At 50.1% G+C, this 18,506-nt stretch overlaps 1 protein-coding gene across 1 annotated transcript; it reads right to left on the bottom strand.

Moving 5' to 3' along the window:
* Nucleotides 1-451: 451 nt before the first annotated feature.
* Nucleotides 452-14,673, bottom strand: TMEM214 (transmembrane protein 214). Its single transcript, XM_038750853.1, has 17 exons — nucleotides 14,550-14,673; nucleotides 9,094-9,308; nucleotides 8,013-8,163; nucleotides 7,550-7,684; nucleotides 7,223-7,305; nucleotides 6,844-6,949; nucleotides 6,509-6,590; nucleotides 6,078-6,179; nucleotides 5,723-5,864; nucleotides 5,045-5,136; nucleotides 4,616-4,664; nucleotides 3,693-3,806; nucleotides 3,181-3,298; nucleotides 2,824-2,920; nucleotides 2,488-2,656; nucleotides 2,150-2,301; nucleotides 452-1,637 (listed from the first exon to the last, which is right to left on the bottom strand). Exons 1-17 carry the CDS (start codon nucleotides 14,671-14,673, stop codon nucleotides 1,511-1,513), a joined length of 2,058 nt encoding a protein of 685 aa, XP_038606781.1. The 3' UTR covers nucleotides 452-1,510.
* Between the last annotated feature and the right edge of the window lie 3,833 nt (nucleotides 14,674-18,506).

Below are 18,506 nucleotides of genomic sequence, written 5' to 3'. Positions count from 1 at the left end.
GTAAGCTACTTGTAGGCAAGGACCACGTCTACCAACTGTTGTACTCCCCAGAGCTTAGTACTGTGCTTTGCGCACAGCAAGTGCTCAGTAAATACGATTGACTGATTGACCAGAGCTGATTCCTGGGAGGCACAGCAGAACAGTTGCAGTTCCCTGGGAATTTGGGGGTAATTTTCCCGGCAGCACCCCACCTGCTACATCCACCCCTAACCTGGGTCCAAAATGTTGACGAGTGAGGAACGGGGTACCAAGAAAGTGCATTTAAAACTGAGGACGGTGGTCGGACAGCTGTCGGACTGTATCCCAGCCCAGAATGAGCCAAGCCCAGGGTTGGCCTAGAGCTAGAGATCAGCACCAGGGGGTCATGGTGCTAAAGAGCATCAATGGCGGGAACTATGTTTCCCTTCTACAAGATCTTCTTCACGACTGAGGCACAAAAGGGGGCTAGGGCTACAGACCAAATATCTCACCTTTATTCCACCTCACATCCATATGGTGGGGTAAAGATTCATACACAACCTGTTGCCTTAACAGGAGGCTTAGGAAGAGATGGAACCAGAGCCTAGCCTGCGGAACGCAGATGAAGCAGAGCCCAGGGTCCTGGATGGGAGCAGGTGTGAAATAGACACAGGGAAAGTGAGACACGGAAGAGAGAGCGAGAGAAAGGATGAATATGAAGGGAGGGGGAGATGGTAAGGGGAATACACGAGGCCCATAGCAGCCTTTTCCTTGAGCCTGCTCCTCACCCCTTCCACTGCTACAGCCACGAGGAAGCTGGGGAAGATGAGCAGCAAGAAAAGGGAAGCACGAAGCAAGTGGATTTGGTTTTAGTCACAAGAAAGGAGCGGCTAGAGTGGGTGCTAGGCACTTGGATACATGATTCTACCACAACCCACCCAATGGTACTTTGACAACAGTCTATGGATCTAAGGGGAGAGAAATGGGAGGGCAGGTCCTAGAGAGTTCCACAATGCTTTTTTCTTGGATCGTTCCTCTCCTCTCTTCCTCCAGAGTCAGCAGCCAGCTTCTGAGGTTCAACGTGCTTTGGGGAATGGAAATCGAAGGCCACCCCACGGCTCTTCCCAGCCCCGAAGGAAATGGGGAAAGCGGCTCGCTCCATGGGACAGAAGCGAGGCCGAGACGGGAGTCTCCAGGTCTGGGACGGTGTGGCGAGTGGTGGCGGCGACCGGACCTGAGCCGCGCAGTTCAGAGTCACGGAGAGGGAAGCGGGACCAAAGGCGAGAGGGAGGGAGGGAGGGAGCGAGCTCCATGGGAGACATACACAGAGGGAGTGCAGGGGCTCAGCCAACCCTAGCACAAGGTCCCAGGATCAGCTCCAATGGGGGTTCTTGGCTTGGAGGAGCGGCAGGAGGATGTGGCCAGAGCCAACCATCAGAAAAGATACCCATGCAGACACACATTCCCATGCATGCCCATCCCACTCCCTGCAGTCCACAGGGGGTGCCGGGGCCCCTTGGCAGAGAGGAAGCAGTGGCCTCTGAGGCAGCTCCTATTGCTGAGACATCATGGCCAACGTCCAATCCTTGAGGGCGACGGTGGTGTTTTGCAGGCAGAGCCAGGCCCAGTGGACAGCACCACTCAGCTGTCTCATCACACAGTCCCAGGTTACGTCACCTCTAAGGGAAGGACCAATCTGGGGTTAGGGTCTGTCGGTCTGGAAGAAGCCAGGCCCGTCACCCCATATCCCATAGGGCTGCAGGCCAACCAAGGTACTTAAGGGATTCACCCCCGACCCCTCCCCAGCCATGGTACGTCGGAACGGCTCTTGAACCTCGGTTGTTTCCTCCTACCTGCAAATTATTTTAGCGGCTAGATCGTGAGCTCCCTGAGGGTAGGGATCCTGTCTACTGATTCTATTGCACCCTCCCAAGTGCTCAGTACAGGGCTCTGCACAAGAACGAGCCCTCAATAAATGCCAATGATTGACGGAAGGTACAGGGACCAATATATTCAGAGGGTAGATGGGAATAAAACCCAGGAGTGCCAATCCCCAGTCTTGGAAGCTGAGCCGTGAGAAGCCCGGCCCCAGCTGGGGAATAACGGAAGGAAAGGCGGTAAGAAGGGGGTACTGGTCTTGGTGCCCCTCTTTGAAAGGGAATGCCGGCTATGGGGGTGGGGGGTGTCTCACTTGCAGGTCTCCTGGCAGAGTCTGTGGGCTGATGCCAGCAGAATGAGCAGCCCGTGCCACAGCGGGAGCAGCAGGTGCTGATGCAGAAACAGTAGAAGCTCCTTTAGTTGTAGGAGGAGGTACAGCAGTGAGTCTGGGAGTTGGGTCTGCAACTGAGCACGGGAGGAGGGATTAATCAGCATTCCCCTCCGCACCCCCAGAGACCCTATCTTCCCAAAGTCCCAACCAGCCTCCCCCACCCCAGGTGCCCCCTAACTTCCCGCTTCTCACAGGGTCATCCTTTCGGCACGAGCCCCCCGTCTCCAGCCAAACTGGCTGGCCCTAAGTCCCTTCCTTACCCCCTGGATGAGGCCAGGGAGGTTGGCCCGCACCCAGGCCAGCTGGGAGGCGCAGTGGGCAGAGATATAGGTGGCTGTAGCATTGGTTTGGGCCCAGGCCAGCTGCAGGCTGGGGCCCAGCACTGTCACCAGGTGGGAGCCGTAGACGGGCAGTGTCTTCTCCAGCCAGCTGCAGAGAAGGGAGGGGTTGGGGGGAGGTAATGCAAATCAGCACTTGAACGTCTCCTGGCCATTTCTTAGGAAATTAGCTTTAACCTTGTGCTGGGCCCTGGGGAACACCCAAATCCCCCTCAAAGCCTCCCTCTTTTCCTGGGCACACCAACTCCCAAAACTCACCTCGAGCCTTGCAGACCGAAGTGATGGAGCTTGGCCCAGGCCTGCTGGCCAGCAGGGAGGAGGCCAGAGGACTGCAACACCCGGGCAGAGACAGAAGCTAGGAGGAAGAGGAGAAGCAAATCCTCAGGGGGGCTGGGAGATGAAAGATGTCCGAGGGGGCACGACGGGTAGGCAGGCACCGCAGAGCCGGGCAAGGAGCGGTGACAGCACACGGCCGAGTTCTCAGAACCAGGCGGAATACGGCCACAGGGTCAGTCAAGAGGACGTAGCCCCACGGTGCTGTCTGGTATCGGGAGACATGAATGCTCTCTCTTCTCTCCCACCCCTCCCTGTCCTCTTCTCTTTTCATCCCCTTACCCTGGAAGGAGCTGTGTGAGCGGAGGTCATGGCACAGGAAACCAGTGATGAACACGAGCAGGACTAGCAGCAGCTGAGTCCAAGGGAGCCGACGGCTCCGTGCCTCCTGAAACATGCCCTAGGAGTGAAGGAAAGGACGATCGCTCCCCTCAGTCTGAGAAGAGTCCTCAAATTACACTCTCTTCGGTAAAGGGTCAAGCCAAACATACTGATCTTCCCGACAACTCTACCGTAATAGACTGTCCCAAGTGCTTAGTACAGTTTTCTGCACATAATAAGCACTCAAAAAAATATCACTAATTTGAGTCCCTGCCGACACGGAGGAGAGAAAACAAGTGGACTCTTCAGCCTGTGTCATGCTGCCCAGGGGTAAGAAGGTTTAAGAGCGTTCTAGGAGGGTGTTCCGAGCTAAGAGGGAGGGTGACATTAACAGGTGTTGGGATCTAGACAGCTGGAAAAGAAGTGCGTTCAAGAAGGTGAGTGAGGGTGGCCAGGGTCTGGGCAAGTGGTACCTTGCAAGCGCTATTACAGGCTGCCACATCCTGGGCACTGTTCCCGCCCTTCCCAATCAGCTCCTCGTTGGTCACTTTGAAGGACTGGACTGTTTCTTGGAGAGACTTCCTTATCTGTGGGGAGGACGACGGGAGGGAAAAGGGGGCCCTGAGGCTACCAACAGGGAGCTCAGTTTCCCTGTCCCACAAGAGCCTCCCTCTTCATTTCAGTTCCCCATCTAGTTGACCCAGGGTGGCCACCAAAAAATGTTTAATGCCATACAAATCCTTGCATAATTTTGGTAACATTAAAACAAGATGGGACTACTAGGTGTGTCATATAAGAATTAAACCTAGCAATAGGGGAGCAGAAGAAAAAAAGGAAAGAGGAGAAAAAAGGTGCGAAGGCACTTGAGATTACAACTCTTACTTCTCAAGTGCTGCACACGATAGACAATGAATTAATCCCCTTTCTCCTCCTCTTCCTCTGGCAATGCCCCTTTCAACAAACGCCCTTCTCCTGACATACCCCCCAACCACACTCACTGCTTAAGATTTTGTGGCAAAAATATCATATTTCTTTCTCATAACTTGGGGTGGGGCAAATATGTGGTGGAGGCCATTAGGTGAACAAACCTGGTAACGTCTGTGAGCCACAGATCAAAATTTTTAAAAATCCCTTAACCAGAAAGGGGAGTAGGTGTTTGGGCTGTGGGGAGGAAGGGTGGGGAGGGGGAAGGGGTGGAGAGGAGGGACTGGGGACAGAACCAGGAACTGCACCCCCACTAGACTGGGCTAGCGACATACTGCTGCAAAAGACGCGTGCGAGTGGCCCTAGTTTAGCCAAGCTTGATCTGGTATCTTGGTGGGGCCCTTCTATGGCTACCAGAGCAGAGCTACCACTGCCACCCCACCCAGCAGGCCTTCCCCTACCTCCTCCTCACCTTCTTAGGCACACGGTCCCATGATGTCTGCACATGTTCCAAGAGCAGCCTGCGGAGACAGAATAGCTGCCATTCAGCCTGGCCACCTCTCAGGCTCCATCTTCGTCCAATCATGCAGCCCAAAGGGCCTCCCACACCCATCCCTCCTTGTCCAAACCTTGACCCCTTTGTCCCAGAAGTCCCTCCAGCTCCAACAGGTGGGGGTTATCTACTTGGACTTCACTGGGGCAACACCTTGGAGAAGGTCCCAGGCTGGAACTGGAGGGCAACAGACCAGTGGCTGAGAGCCGAAAGGCTTAGAAGAGCCGCTTTCCTCCTTCCCCCGCCGTCCACTCTATCGACATGCCACGGGGGGCCAGGGGAGGAAGCTAGGGGCTAGGACACGGACTGCTCTGCCAGAGGCAGGCTGGCTCGCTTCCCCCACCTCACCTGGACTGGGACAGATGTTTGGTGTACAGCTGCCTCCAGACGCTGAAGCTGAGCGGATCCAGGCTCAGGCACTCAGTTAGGCTGTTCAGGAGCTGGAATGGGAGGGGGAGGAATATTGTTGGAAGAAATCCGGCTGGGGTAGGAACGGGTCCAACCCTCAGTTGAGGACCCGAGAACAAGGGGAAGAGGACCAGGATCCACGAGGTCCCTGCCCAGATGACAGGCAGGCAGGCAAGGGGGAAGGTAAGCTCCGCCGGGGGGAAGGCCCAAGTTCAGGGAGTGCCACGCCAAGCCTTGGAGGTTGGAAACCTTGGAGAAGGAATCGGATGAGGCTGGATATCTTGGTTCAGGATGATCTGGCATTGAGAGAGTTATAGGCAGGCTCCCTCTGGCCAGCTGGGTTGGAGTTAGGATGTTAATAACCACCCTGGGAGCTGGACTCTCCACTGGCACAGCCTAAATCTCCTCCCTGGCTGCCCCGGGCACAACCGTCTCTAGCCTAGGGTGGTGCTGATGGTAATGAGTGAGCCTGACTGATGGGGCACTGGGGAATTAGCATCTTCAGGGGGGAGGGAAGACCCGCCTAAAGCTGCCTGGCTGAACTTCCAGAGCCTGATCTCAAGGCCAAGGGTTGAAAGGGAAACCCCTGAACCCGCCCCTACCCCTCTTCCTCCTCACCTCCTTCTTCATGTCAGAGGGACAGTTGGGAGTGGCTCTGGACAGGAAGGAGGGAAAATAGGTGTGCAGGGTAGTTTCACGCTTTGAACCAAATGCAAGCACTTTAAGCCGGGGGTATAGCTGACGCAGCTGCTCCTGTAGGCTGAAGAGATAAAGCTGGGTTAAGAAGGTTGGAACAGGGTGGAGGGGGTGGGGGCATGCACCCTCCCTTCCTGGCCCAATGGGGCCAAATTCCAAGTTGAGGGGATCTAGGAGAGTTCTCTCTCCCTCTCAGCACCTGGGAGACTGGGACGCCCTATCCGACTCCTCCTCCCCAACCCTGCTAGTGATGGGCACGGCCTCAGGGTGACCTTACTTGGAGGAAAGAGAGTTGTTGGGCATGTAAGCAAAGTCCAGCAGAGGAAAGAAGTCCTTGGGGCCGATCACGCCAAAGCCCTTGGTAAGGTTTGGATGCATCCTGTAGAGGGGTCAGAGAAAGGGAGGGAGGTCCTCCTGTTAGTTCCCGCTTCAGATCATTTGCCTCTTCTGCTCCTCTGGGGCCAGGGCTGACACCTATGTAAAGTGGCACATTCTCCCCCAACTCGGGGCCACCCCCAACCCATCTCCAGGGAGGAGGAATGAACAGGATGATGTCCCGGATTCTTCACCCACCCCTGCCCCGGACGCCCTTCTGGTAGGACTGGGACTTCAGACAGAGCTTCTGCTACTTTTACCCCTTCAAGAGCGATTCCCTTGCATTGGGAAAATCCCCCAATTTCCTCCCTCAATGCTCCCCAGGTCACTCACTGGAGCAGGCGGTCTAGATAGGCGATGGCATAAGGAGACAGTGACTTGATCCCCAGCACAGGCATCATGATCCCTAGCCACACTAAAGGAGAGAATGTCAAAGGAGGGCGTGGGATTAGTGACCAGGCCCTATGTAGGAAATCACACAGCTTCGCACAACAAGTCTCAACTTGGCTGAGACTACCCTGGGTCCACAGACACCTTAGACACTCCCAGCCCACCCCGAGAAAGGCATCAGGCCTCTAGGTAGCTCCTGGCCACACTGACCCCATTTCACTCCAATCACTCCGCTCTCCTGAATTCCCTCTCCTTCCCACAGCCCCATACCCTGTTACCTTTCAGGCCCTCAGTCAGGTCAGCGAAGCCGGCCTGCCCCAATGCCCACATGATGGTCAGACACTTCGCCGGTCTGTTCTGGTGCGACCTCAGGAGTTCCAGGTACTGGGAAGACCAAGGGAGCCAGGGTCAGCAGTGGAGGTGGGTGAGAGGAAATCAAGATACCTAGGGCATAATAACTAACAAGGGCAGGAGGGAGAAAACTGTGTCTGGGGGAGAAGACCACTCCCCGGGTCACTCAAGGTCTTCCGAAAAGATCATATTTGGGGGAACCCTGGAAATTTCTTTCTTGGCTCTCTCTCCTGCATGGGCTTCTCTACTCTTTACACCCAGCCCGTGAGATCCCACACCCTCCAGCCCTGGCAGATGTTGACCTACCTTGCTCAGGTTCATAGTGGCGATTTTGGGCTTGTCTTGTAGCACAGCCTGGATACAGATGCGGTAGCCGTGGAGCGATTCCCCTGAAGAGGAAGGAAATATCAGGCTTACTGCATCACTGATTTTCTTCCAACGCGCCCTCTTCATGCTGCCTCACGTTGGACGGGCCCACAGCCCTCTTCCTATTCCCAGACCCTCCCCCGGACAGGACAAATCAGTGTACTGGATACAGATATTTCTTTACTGGGGGGGTGGGGGGGAGAGAAAGAGAGAGAGAGAGAGAGAGTTTGTGTACACACACGAGAGTTGACACTTCCATCCTCTTACCTGGTGACCTGTCCAGCTCCTGCAGCATGGTGTACAAGCAGTGGTCAAAGAAGAGCTCCACGGTACCTGCCGCCTTTCCCAGCAGCCCCCGTATAACTCCACGTAGCTCCCGGTTCACCAGCCGGAATGGATAATCTACAACCCACCAGACCCTCACATCACGGCCAGAGCACCTTGAGGCCTAGGCCAGCTCAGCTACTCCTTGCTCACCCATTCTCCTGCCCACAAGAAAGAAACCAAGATGCCCCCAGAATACAGGTTGCCGCACTCCTGCCCCCCAACCCCTCTAACAGGTTCATACAACTGGACTGGAAGCCAGCTCGGAGCACCCAAAGGGGTTGGGGATGAGGAGCCTGGGGGCATTAGAATTGGACGCCGACTTTCCCCACACAGTGCCCGGGGCTCCTTTCCTCATTCAGGGAGCACTTTCCTGGTTTGATGTGCAGCTGGAGGCCGGACTAACCATGTGTGTGCTGACTTAGCGTGGGTTCGCTCTGAGGAGCCTGGAGCTTGTAGTTGAGATAGCCCGCCAGGTCCTTCACCCACACGGACGGGTTCCCCGGGAACATGCTCTGGCTCTTGTCCAACTCCTTCTGCAGGACTGCCACATCCAGCTGCCGGGGACACAGAGGTTAGAAAGAGCCTCAGCCCCGCCGGGAGAAATGACGAGAATAATGATAACTGTGGTATTTCTTAAGGGCTTCCACTGTACCAAGTGCTGAGGTAGATACAAGATCATCAGCCAGGGAATGGACCTACCAACTCGGTTGTAGTGTACTCTCCCAAGAGGTAGTAAAGCACTCTGCACATAGTAAGCACTCAAATATCATCCACTGATCAGGCTGGACAGGGTCCCTGCGTCACAAGGGGCTCACAGTCTAGAGGAGACCCCATAATAAGAGTCTGGCTAGAAACGAGGAGACCCCAGCACTTAGGCCAGATGACGGCAGGATCCGCAAAGGGGAGTGGGGTCAGATTGGGAGGACAGGATCGGAGAGCTCTCTGCCTTTTCGAACAACATTTTTAATGGCCTCCGGAATCTTTACCGCTGCATTTAGACTCCCCGGGGCTCAGGAAGTTGGGCGGCTCTGATGGGGGAAGATCTGAGCCTTGATTTTTCATGCTCACCCCCAAACCGCCTTGCTCTTACATCCTTCAAAGTTCCAAATGACCTACTTGCTACTTGCTCTGGTTGATGACCTGAAGTAGTGACAAGACTCCCTCAGCCAAGAGGTGAGGAAGTGATTTCATGGTGAGATCGGGCTCCATTACCTCTCAAGCGCTTACTACAGGGCTCTGCACATAATAAGTGCTTAATAAATACCAATGACTGATCAAGGCTCATTCCCTGCCCACGCCTGATCCTTGGGTCTTGGCAACCCTCCCTCCTTGGGGCCTGGGCTTCCCTCCCGCAGCTCCTGGGCTTCTCCCCATCCTCAGCTTGAGCTGTGGGCTTCCCTAATCACTTCCCCGGGACTCACCCCCTCCCACACGGCAGACCCCCGGCCCCTTCCTTTCCTGAACCCTGGCTCCATCACACTCACAGCCTTCAGGGCCTCCTCCAGGCTGCGAAAACGGCTCTCCTTAGGGCCCGTCTCCTTGGAATTTGCTGCCGCTCCTGCCTTCTTGGGCTGCTTCTTGGTGCTCGCTTTTTTGGTTACAATGGGGGCAGCTGGTGGTACTTGCTCCTTGTTGCGCTGCTTCACGACCTTCTCAAAGCCCAACTCAAAGATGGTGCTTGAGGGCCGGATGCCAGCTGCTGTAAAGGGAGGAAGACAACAGGAACTACTGAGCTCGGGGGTGGGCCTAAGTTCATTCCTCCCATTGCTTCCCTTCCTTCCCAGGCTTCTACTCTTCTGGGAATGCTCTGTGGCTTGCAGCCGGACCCTTCTGGATGGTGAGTGACCCAGTCCCCACAAACTCAGCTGCTTCCCAGGCGCTGAATGGGAGGCACTTGCCTCAGTATTAGTCCAGGGCTTGGGTGTTTAACTCCTAATTCCTCCCCTGACAACCATCCCAACACCCTTCTGAGGAAGCTCACTAACGGTGAACTGTTCTGATGGGGCTGTGATAATAATAATAATAATAATGGCATTTATTAAGCGCTTACTATGTGCAAAGCACTGTTCTAAGCGCTGAATGGTGGGATGGGTGGTTGTTGGGGAACGGCTATTTGACTCCTTATAGGGAAACAGAGGTTGAGGTGACACCCCTACGGCGGAGCCTGGTCATGTGTCTGACCCCCACATATGGGTCCTTTGGGGGCCTGGGTTCATTTCTGGATTGTAAGCCCGCTGTTGGGCCTCTATATGTTGCCGAATTGTATCTTCCAAGCGCTTAGTACAGTGCTCTACACACAGTAAGCGCTCAATAAATACGACTGAATGAACTGTACCTTCCAAGACTTAGTCAGTAAGCACTCAATAAATAAGACTGAATGAATTCCCCAGCCAAACATCCGCGGCCCTCGGAAGCACAGGGCAGCAGAGAGAGAGAGGGAGAGTTGAGAAGCAGCGTTGCTCAGTGGAAAGAGCCCGGACTTGGGAGTTAGAGGTCACGGGTTCTAATCCTGACTCCGCCACTGATCAGCTGTGTGACTTTGGGCAAGTCACTTGACTTCTCTAGGCCTCAGTTCCCTCCTCTGTAAAATGGGGATGAAGACTGTGAGCCCCACATAGGACAACCTGATGACCTCGTATCTACCCCAGGGCTTACAGCGGTGCTCGGCACATAGTAAGCGCTTAACAAATGCCATCATCATCATTATTATTATTGCTATTACCCCAGCGCTTAGAACAGCACTCAGCACATAGTAAGAGCTTAACAAATGCCATCATCATCATTATTATTATTATTCTTATCCCAGCGCTTAGAACAGTGCTCAGCACATAGTAAGCGCTTAAACAAATGCCATCATCATCATTATTATTATTGTTATTAGCCCAGCGCTTAGAACTGTGCTCGGCACATAGTAAGAGCTTAACAAATGCCATCATCATTATTATTATTATTACTCCGGCGCTTAGAACTGTGCTCGGGCACATAGTAAGAGCTTAACTAATGCCATCATCATCATCATCATTATTATTATTATTACCACAGCGCTTAGAACAGTGCTCGGCACATAGTAAGACCTTAACAAATACTATCATCATCATCATTACTATTGCCCCAGCACTTAGAACAGGCACATAGTAAGTGCTTAACAAATGCCATCATCATCATCATTATTATTATTCTTTCTACTATGCAGGGAGGAAACTCCACCCGCCAGGGTGATTTGCTCTGCACAGCGCTTAGCACCAGCTGGGGCTTGGCAATGTGAGCCCATTATTGGGTAGGGACCGTCTCTCTCTGTTGCCGATTTGGACTGTCCCAAGCGCTTAGTCCAGTGCTTTGCACACAGTCGGCGCTCAATCAATACGATGGAACGAATGAGTAAATGTCTGTTGCCGATTTGTACTTTCCCAAGCGCTTAGTCCAGTGCTCGGCACCCAGTCGTTCATTCATTCAATCGTATTTATTGAGCACTAACTACTACTACTAATAATGGCATTTATTAAGCGCTTACTATGTGCAAAGCACTGTTCCAAGCCCTGGAGAGGTTACAAGGTGATCAGGTTGTCCCACGGGGGGCTCCCAGTCTTCATCCCCATTTCACAGATGAGGGGACTGAGGCACGGAGAAGTGAAGTGACTTGCCCAAAGTCACACAGCTGACAACTGGCAGAGCGGGATTTGAACTCATGACCTCTGACTCCCAAGCCTGGGCTCTTTCCACTGAGCCACGCCGCTTCTGTGTGCAGAGCACTGGACTAAGCGCTTGGGAAGTACAGTCGGCGCTCAATCGAGACGATGGAATGGACGACTGAATGAAGGTTGTCCCACGTGGGGCTCCCAGGCTTCATCCCCATTTTACAGATGAGGGAACTGAGGCCCAGAGAAGTGAAATGACTTGCCCAAAGTCACAAAGCTGACAAGCCTTCACCTCCTCCAGGAGGCCTTCCCAGACTGAGCCCCTTCTTTCCTCTCCCCCTCGTCCCCCTCTCCATCCCCCCGTCTTACCTCCTTCCCTTCCCCACAGCACCTGTATATATGTATATATGGTTGTACATATTTATTACTCTATTTATTTATTTATTTATTTATTTTACTTGTACATTTCTATCCTACTTATTTTATTTTGTTGGTATGTTTGGTTCTGTTCTCTGTCTCTCCGTTTTAGACTGTGAGCCCACTGTTGGGTAGGGACTGTCTCTATGTGATGCCAATTTGTACTTCCCAAGCGCTTAGTACAGTGCTCTGCACATAGTAAGCGCTCAATAAATACGATTGATTGATTGATTGATTGAAGCGAAGCCAAGACTTGAACCCATGATCTCTAACTCCCAAGCCCGGGCTCTTTCCACCGAGCCAGGCTGCTTCCCTATTAGTAATAATAATAATAATAATAATGGCGATAATAAGAGTGGTACTTGTCTCTATATGTTGCCAGCTTGTACTTCCCAAGCGCTTAGTCCAGTGTTCTGCACACAGTAAGAGCTCAATAAATACGATTGAATGAATGAATGAGAAGCAATGTGGCTTGTTTTGTTGTCTGTCTTCCCGTTCTAGACTGTGAGCCCATTGTCGGGTAGGGATCGTCTCTATATGTTGCCAAATTGGACTTCCCAAGCGCTTAGTACAGTGCTCTGCACAAAGTAAGTGCTCAATAAATACGATTGAATGAATGAATGAGAAGCAGCGTGGCTTGTTTAGTTGTCTGTCTCCCCCTTCTAGACTGTGAGCCCATTGTCGGGTAGGGACCGTCTCTCTATGTTGCCAACTTGTACTTCCCAAGCGCTTAGTACAGTGCTCTGCACACAGTAGGCGCTCAATAAATATGAATGAATGAAGGGTTTCGGGCCCACGGAGCCATCGACGATGGTGGAAGAAGCAGCATGGCTCAGTGGAAAGAGCCCGGGCTTTGGAGTCAGAGGTCATGGGTTCAAATTCCGACTCTGCCAATTGCCAGCTGTGTGACTTTGGGCTAGTCACTTCACTGTGTCTCAGTTCCCTCATCTGTAAAATGGGGATTAACACTGTGTGCCCCCATGGGACAACCTCATCACCTTGTAACCTCCCCAGCGCTTAGAACAGTGCTTTGCGCATAGTAAGCGCTTAATCAATCAATCAATCATATTTATTGAGCGCTTACTGTTTGCAGAGCACTGTACTAAGTGCTTGGGAAGTACAAGGTGGCAACATATAGAGACAGTCCCTACCCAACAGTGGGCTCACAGTCTAGAAGGGGGAGACAGAGAACAAAACCAAACATACTAACAAAATAAAATAAATAGAATAGATGTGTACAAGATAAATAAATAAATAGAGTAATAAATATGAACAAACATATATACAGGATTAATAAATGCCATCATCATCATCATGGCTCAGTGGAAGGAGCCCAGGCTTTGGAGTCAGAGGTCATGGGTTCCAATCCCGGCTCCGCCACTTGTCAGCTGGGTGGCTTTGGGCAAGCCACTTCACTTCTCTGGGCCTCGGTTCCCTCACCTGTGAAATGGGGATGAAGACTGGGAGCCCCCCGTGGGACAACCTGATCACCTTGTAACCTCCCTGGCGCTTACAACAGTGCTTTGCACATAGTAAGTGCTTAACAAATGCCATCATCATCATCATCATCATCATCATCATCATGGCTCAGTGGAAGGAGCCCGGGCTTTGGAGTCAGAGGTTATTAGTTCCAATCCCGGCTCCGCCACTTGTCAGCTGGGTGACTTTGGGCGAGCCACTTCACTTCACTGGGCCTCAGTTCCCTCACCTGTGAAATGGGGATGAAGACCGGGAGCCCCCCGTGGGACAGCCTGATCACCTTGTAACCCCCCTGGTGCTTACAACAGTGCTTTGCACATAGTAGGCGCTTTATAAATGCCATCATCATCATGGCTCAGTGGAAAGAGCACGGGTTTTGGAGTCAGAGGTCATGGGTTCCAATCCCGGCTCCGCCACTTGTCAGCTGGGTGGCTTTGGGCAAGCCACTTCACTTCACTGGGCCTCAGTTCCCTCACCTGTGAAATGGGGATGAAGACCGGGAGCCCCCCGTGGGACAGCCTGATCACCTTGTAACCCCCCTGGTGCTTACAACAGTGCTTTGCACATAGTAGGCGCTTTATAAATGCCACCATCATCATGGCTCAGTGCAAAGAGACCAGGCTTTGGAGTCAGAGGTCATGGGTTCCAATCCCGGCTCCGCCACTTGTCAGCTGGGTGACTGTGGGCGAGCCACTTCACTGGGCCTCAGTTCCCTCACCTGTGAAACGGGGATGAAGACTGTGGGCCCCCCGTGGGACAACCTGATCACCTTGTACCCTCCCCTGCGCTTAGAACAGTGCTTTGCACATAGTAAGTGCTTAATAAATGCCATCATTATTATTATCATTATTATCAATGCCATCATTAGGATTGTTACTGAGGAGAGGGGCCGGTCCTGGGGGCGGGGAGGAGGGAGACCATATCATCATCATCATCATCATCAATCGTATTTATTGAGCGCTTACTATGTGCATACATTCTTCATACGTTAATCATCATCATCATCATCATCAATCGTATTTATTGATGGCTTACTATGTGCAGAGCACTGTTCTAAGCGCTTGGGAAGTCCAAATTGGCAACATCTAGAGACAGTCCCTACCCAACAGTGGGCTCACAGTCTCAAAGGGGGAGACAGAGAACAAAACCAAACATACTAACAAAATAAAACAAATAGAATAGATATGTACAAATAAATTAGAGTAGAAAAATATGTACAAACATATATACCATATCTATTTATTTTGTTAGTGTGTTTGGTTTTGGACTCTGTCTCCCCCTCCTAGACCGTGAGCCCACTGTTGGGTGGGGACTGTTGCCAACTTGGACTTCCCAAGCGCTCTGCACACAGTAATTGCTCAATCAATACGATTGATTGATGATGAGGGAGGGTTTCCGGGGTGACTCACGGGCCAGGGCGATGGTCCTTGCTTGGTTGGCCTCCCCCAGGGCTCGTCGCGGGCCTCCTCCGCCGGCCCCGGCCCGTTTCCCCTTCCTCACCACCTCCCATCGCCTCACCCCCACGGCCGCCATGGCCGCCTCTTGACACCTCCTTCTCCTCCCTCCCCACGCGCTGCCACGTCGCGCGCGGGCCGGCGTCTGACGTCACACGCACACGCGCGCTGCACCCTGGGACTTGTAGTCCCCAGCGGCCCCAGTGCACGACGGGAGCCCGGCCCTCAGCCGTGGCCCTCTCTGAGGGCGGCCTTCCCTCGGAGTTGGGATCATAGTCAATCGTATTTATTGAGCGCTTACTATGTGCAGAGCACTGTGCTAAGCGCTTGGGAAGTCCAAGTTGGCGACATATAGAGACAGGCCCTACCCAACAGTGGGCTCACAGTCTAAAAGATGATAAGGGGCTCGTTCAGTCAGTCGTATTTAGTGAGCGCTGTACTGAGCGCTTGGGAATACAAGTGGCAACATCTAGAGACGGTCCCTACCCAACAGCGGGCTCACAGTCTAGAAGGGGGAGACAGACAACAAAGCATTAACGAAATTAAATAGGATAATTAAATGTGTACTTACTGTGTACTATTTATTACTCTATTTTATTTGTACATATCTATCCTATTTATTTTGTTAGTATGTTTGGTTTTGTTCTCTGTCTCCCCCCTTTTAGACCGTGAGCCCACTGTTGGGTAGGGACTGTCTCCGTATGTTGCCAATTTGGACTTCCCAAGCGCTTAGTACAGTGCTCTGCACATAGTAAGCGCTCAATAAATACGACTGATGATGATGATGATGATAGTAACTATGTACAAGTAAAATAGAGTAGTAAATCTGTACTGGGCATAGAGACAACACAACACAAACAAAACATTAACGAAATAAATAGGATAGTAACTATGTACAAGTAATGTAGAGTAGTAAATCTGTACTGTGCATAGAGCTTTGATTCTGTTTATTCTGACGACTTTCATTCATTAAATTGTATTTATTGAGCGCTTACTGTGTGCAGCGCACTGGACTAAGCGCTTGGGAAGTCCAAGTTGGCAACATCTAGAGACGGTCCCTACCCAACAGCGGGCTCACAGCCTAGAAGGGGGAGACAGACAACAAAACGAAACATTAACGAAATAAAATAAATAGAATAGTAACTATGCACAAGTAAAATAGAGTAGTAAATCTGTACTGGGCATAGAGACAACACAACACAAACAAAACATTAACGAAATAAATAGGATAGTAACTATGTACAAGTAAATCTGTACTGTGCATAGAGCTTTGATTCTGTTTATTCTGACGACTTTCATTCAATTGTATTTATTGAGCGCTTACTGTGTGCAGCGCACTGTACTAAGCGCTTGGGAAGTCCAAGTTGGCAACATAGCCGGTCCCTACCCAACAGCGGGCTCGCAGCCTAGAAGGGGGAGACAGACAACAAAACATATTAACGAAATAAAATAAATAGAATAGTAACTATGCACAAGTAAAGTAGAGTAGTAAGTCTGTACTGTGCATAGAGACAACACAACACAAACATTAACGAAATAAAATAAATAGGATAGTAACTATGTGCAAGTAAAATAGAATAGTAAAGCTGTACTGTGCACAGAGCTTTGCTTCTGTTTATTCTGACGACTTTCATTCAATCAATCAATCAATCAATCGTATTTATTGAGCACTTACTGTGTGCAAAGCACTGGACTAAGCGCTTGGGAATACAAGTTGGCAACAGAGAGAGACGGTCCCTACCCAACAGCGGGCTCACGGTCTAGAAGGGGGAGACAGACAATAAAACAAAACATTGGGGGAGACAGACAACACAACACAAACAAAACATTAACGAAATAAAATAAATAGAATAGTAACTATGTACAAGTAAAATAGAGTAGTAAAGCTGTACTGTAGAGCTTTAATTCTGTTTATTCTGATGACTTTCATTCATTCAATCAAAATGAAACATATCAACAAAATAAAATGAATAGAATAGTAACTATGTACAAGTAAAATAGAGTAGTAAATCTGTACTGTGCATAGAGCTTTAATTCTGTTTATTCTGACGACTTTCATTCATTCAATCAAAACAAAACATATTAACGAAATAAAATAAATAGAATAGTAACTATGTACAAGTAAAATAGAGTAGTAAATCTGTACTGTGCATAGAGCTTTGATTCTGTTTATTCTGATGACTCATTCATTCAATCGTATTTATTGAGCGCTTACTGTGTGCAGAGCACTGGACTAAGCGCTTGGGAAGTCCAAGTTGGCAACATAGAGAGACGGTCCCTACCCAACAGCGGGCTCGCAGTCTAGAAGGGGGAGACAGACAACAAAACAAAACATATTAACAAAATAAAATAAATAGAATAGTAACCATGTACAAGTAAAATAGAGTAGTAAATCTGTACTGTGCATAGAGGTTTGATTCTGTTTGTTCTGGCGACTTTCATTCATTCAATCGTATTTATTGAGCGCTTACTGTGTACTAAGCGCTTGGGAAGTCCAAGTTGGCAACAGAGAGAGACGGTCCCTGCCCAACAGCGGGCTCACAGTCTAGAAGGGGGAGACAGACAACACAACAAAACATGTTATCAAAATAAAATAAATAGAATAGTAACTATGTGCAAATAAAATAGAATAGTAAAGCTGTACTGTGCATAGAGCTTTGATTCTGTTTATTCTGACGACTTTCATTCATTCAATCAATCAATCAATCAATCATATTTATTGAGCGCTTACTGTGTGCAGAGCACTGGACTAAGCGCTTGGGAATACAAGTTGGCAACATCTAGAGACGGTCCCTACCCAACAGTGGGCTCACAGTCTACAAGGGGGAATCAGACAACAAAACAAAACATTAACGAAATAAAATAAATAGGATAGTAACTATGTACAAGTAAAATAGAGTAGTAAATCTGTACTGTGTATAGAGCTTTGATTCTGTTTGTTCTGACGACTTTCATTCATTCAATTGTATTTATTGAGCGCTTACTGTGTACTAAGCGCTTGGGAAGGACAAGTTGGCAACATAGAGAGACGGTCCCTACCCAACAGCGGGCTCACAGTCTAGAAGGGGGAGACAGGCAACAAAACAAAACATTAGCGAAATAAAATAAATAGGATAGTAACTATGTACAAGTAAAATAGAGTAGTAAATCTGTACTGTGCACAGAGACAACACAACACAAACATTAAAGAAATAAAATAAATAGAATAGTGACTATGTACAAGTAAAATAGAGTAGTAAAGCTGTACTGTGCATAGAGCTTTGATTCTGTTTGTTCTGACGACTTTCATTCATTCAATCGTATTTATTGAGTGCTAACTGTGTGCAGAGCACTGGACTAAGCGCTTGGGAAGTCCAAGTTGGCAACACATAGAGACGGTCCCTACCCAACAGCGGGCTCACAGCCTAGAAGGGGGAGACAGACAACAAAACAAAACATTAACGGAATAAAATAAATAGGATAGTAACTATGTACAAGTAAAATAGGGTAGTAAATCTGTACTGTGCATAGAGCTTTAATTCTATTTAGACGGTCCCTACCCAACAGTGGGCTCACAATCTAGAAGGGGGAGACAGACGACAAAACAAAACATTAGCGAAATAAAATAAATAGGATAGTAACTATGTGCAAATAAAATAGAGTAGTAAATCTGTACTGTGCATAGAGCTTTGATTCTGTTTATTCTGACGACTTCCATTCATTCAATCAATCAATCATCAATCGTATTTATTGAGCGCTAACTGTGTGCAGAGCACTTGACTAAGCGCTTGGGAATACAAGTTGGCAACAGAGAGAGGCGGTCCCTACCCAACAGCGGGCTCACAGTCTAGAAGGGGGAGACAGACAACAAAACAAAGCGTTAACGAAATAAAATAAATAGAATAGTAACTATGTACGAATAGAGTAGTAAAT

This window comes from Tachyglossus aculeatus, chromosome 9 (assembly GCF_015852505.1).
Source record: "Tachyglossus aculeatus isolate mTacAcu1 chromosome 9, mTacAcu1.pri, whole genome shotgun sequence".
NCBI lineage: Eukaryota > Metazoa > Chordata > Mammalia > Monotremata > Tachyglossidae > Tachyglossus > Tachyglossus aculeatus.
Note: the sequence above shows the minus strand (reverse complement) of the source record. Positions and strands in the feature narration are given on the sequence as shown.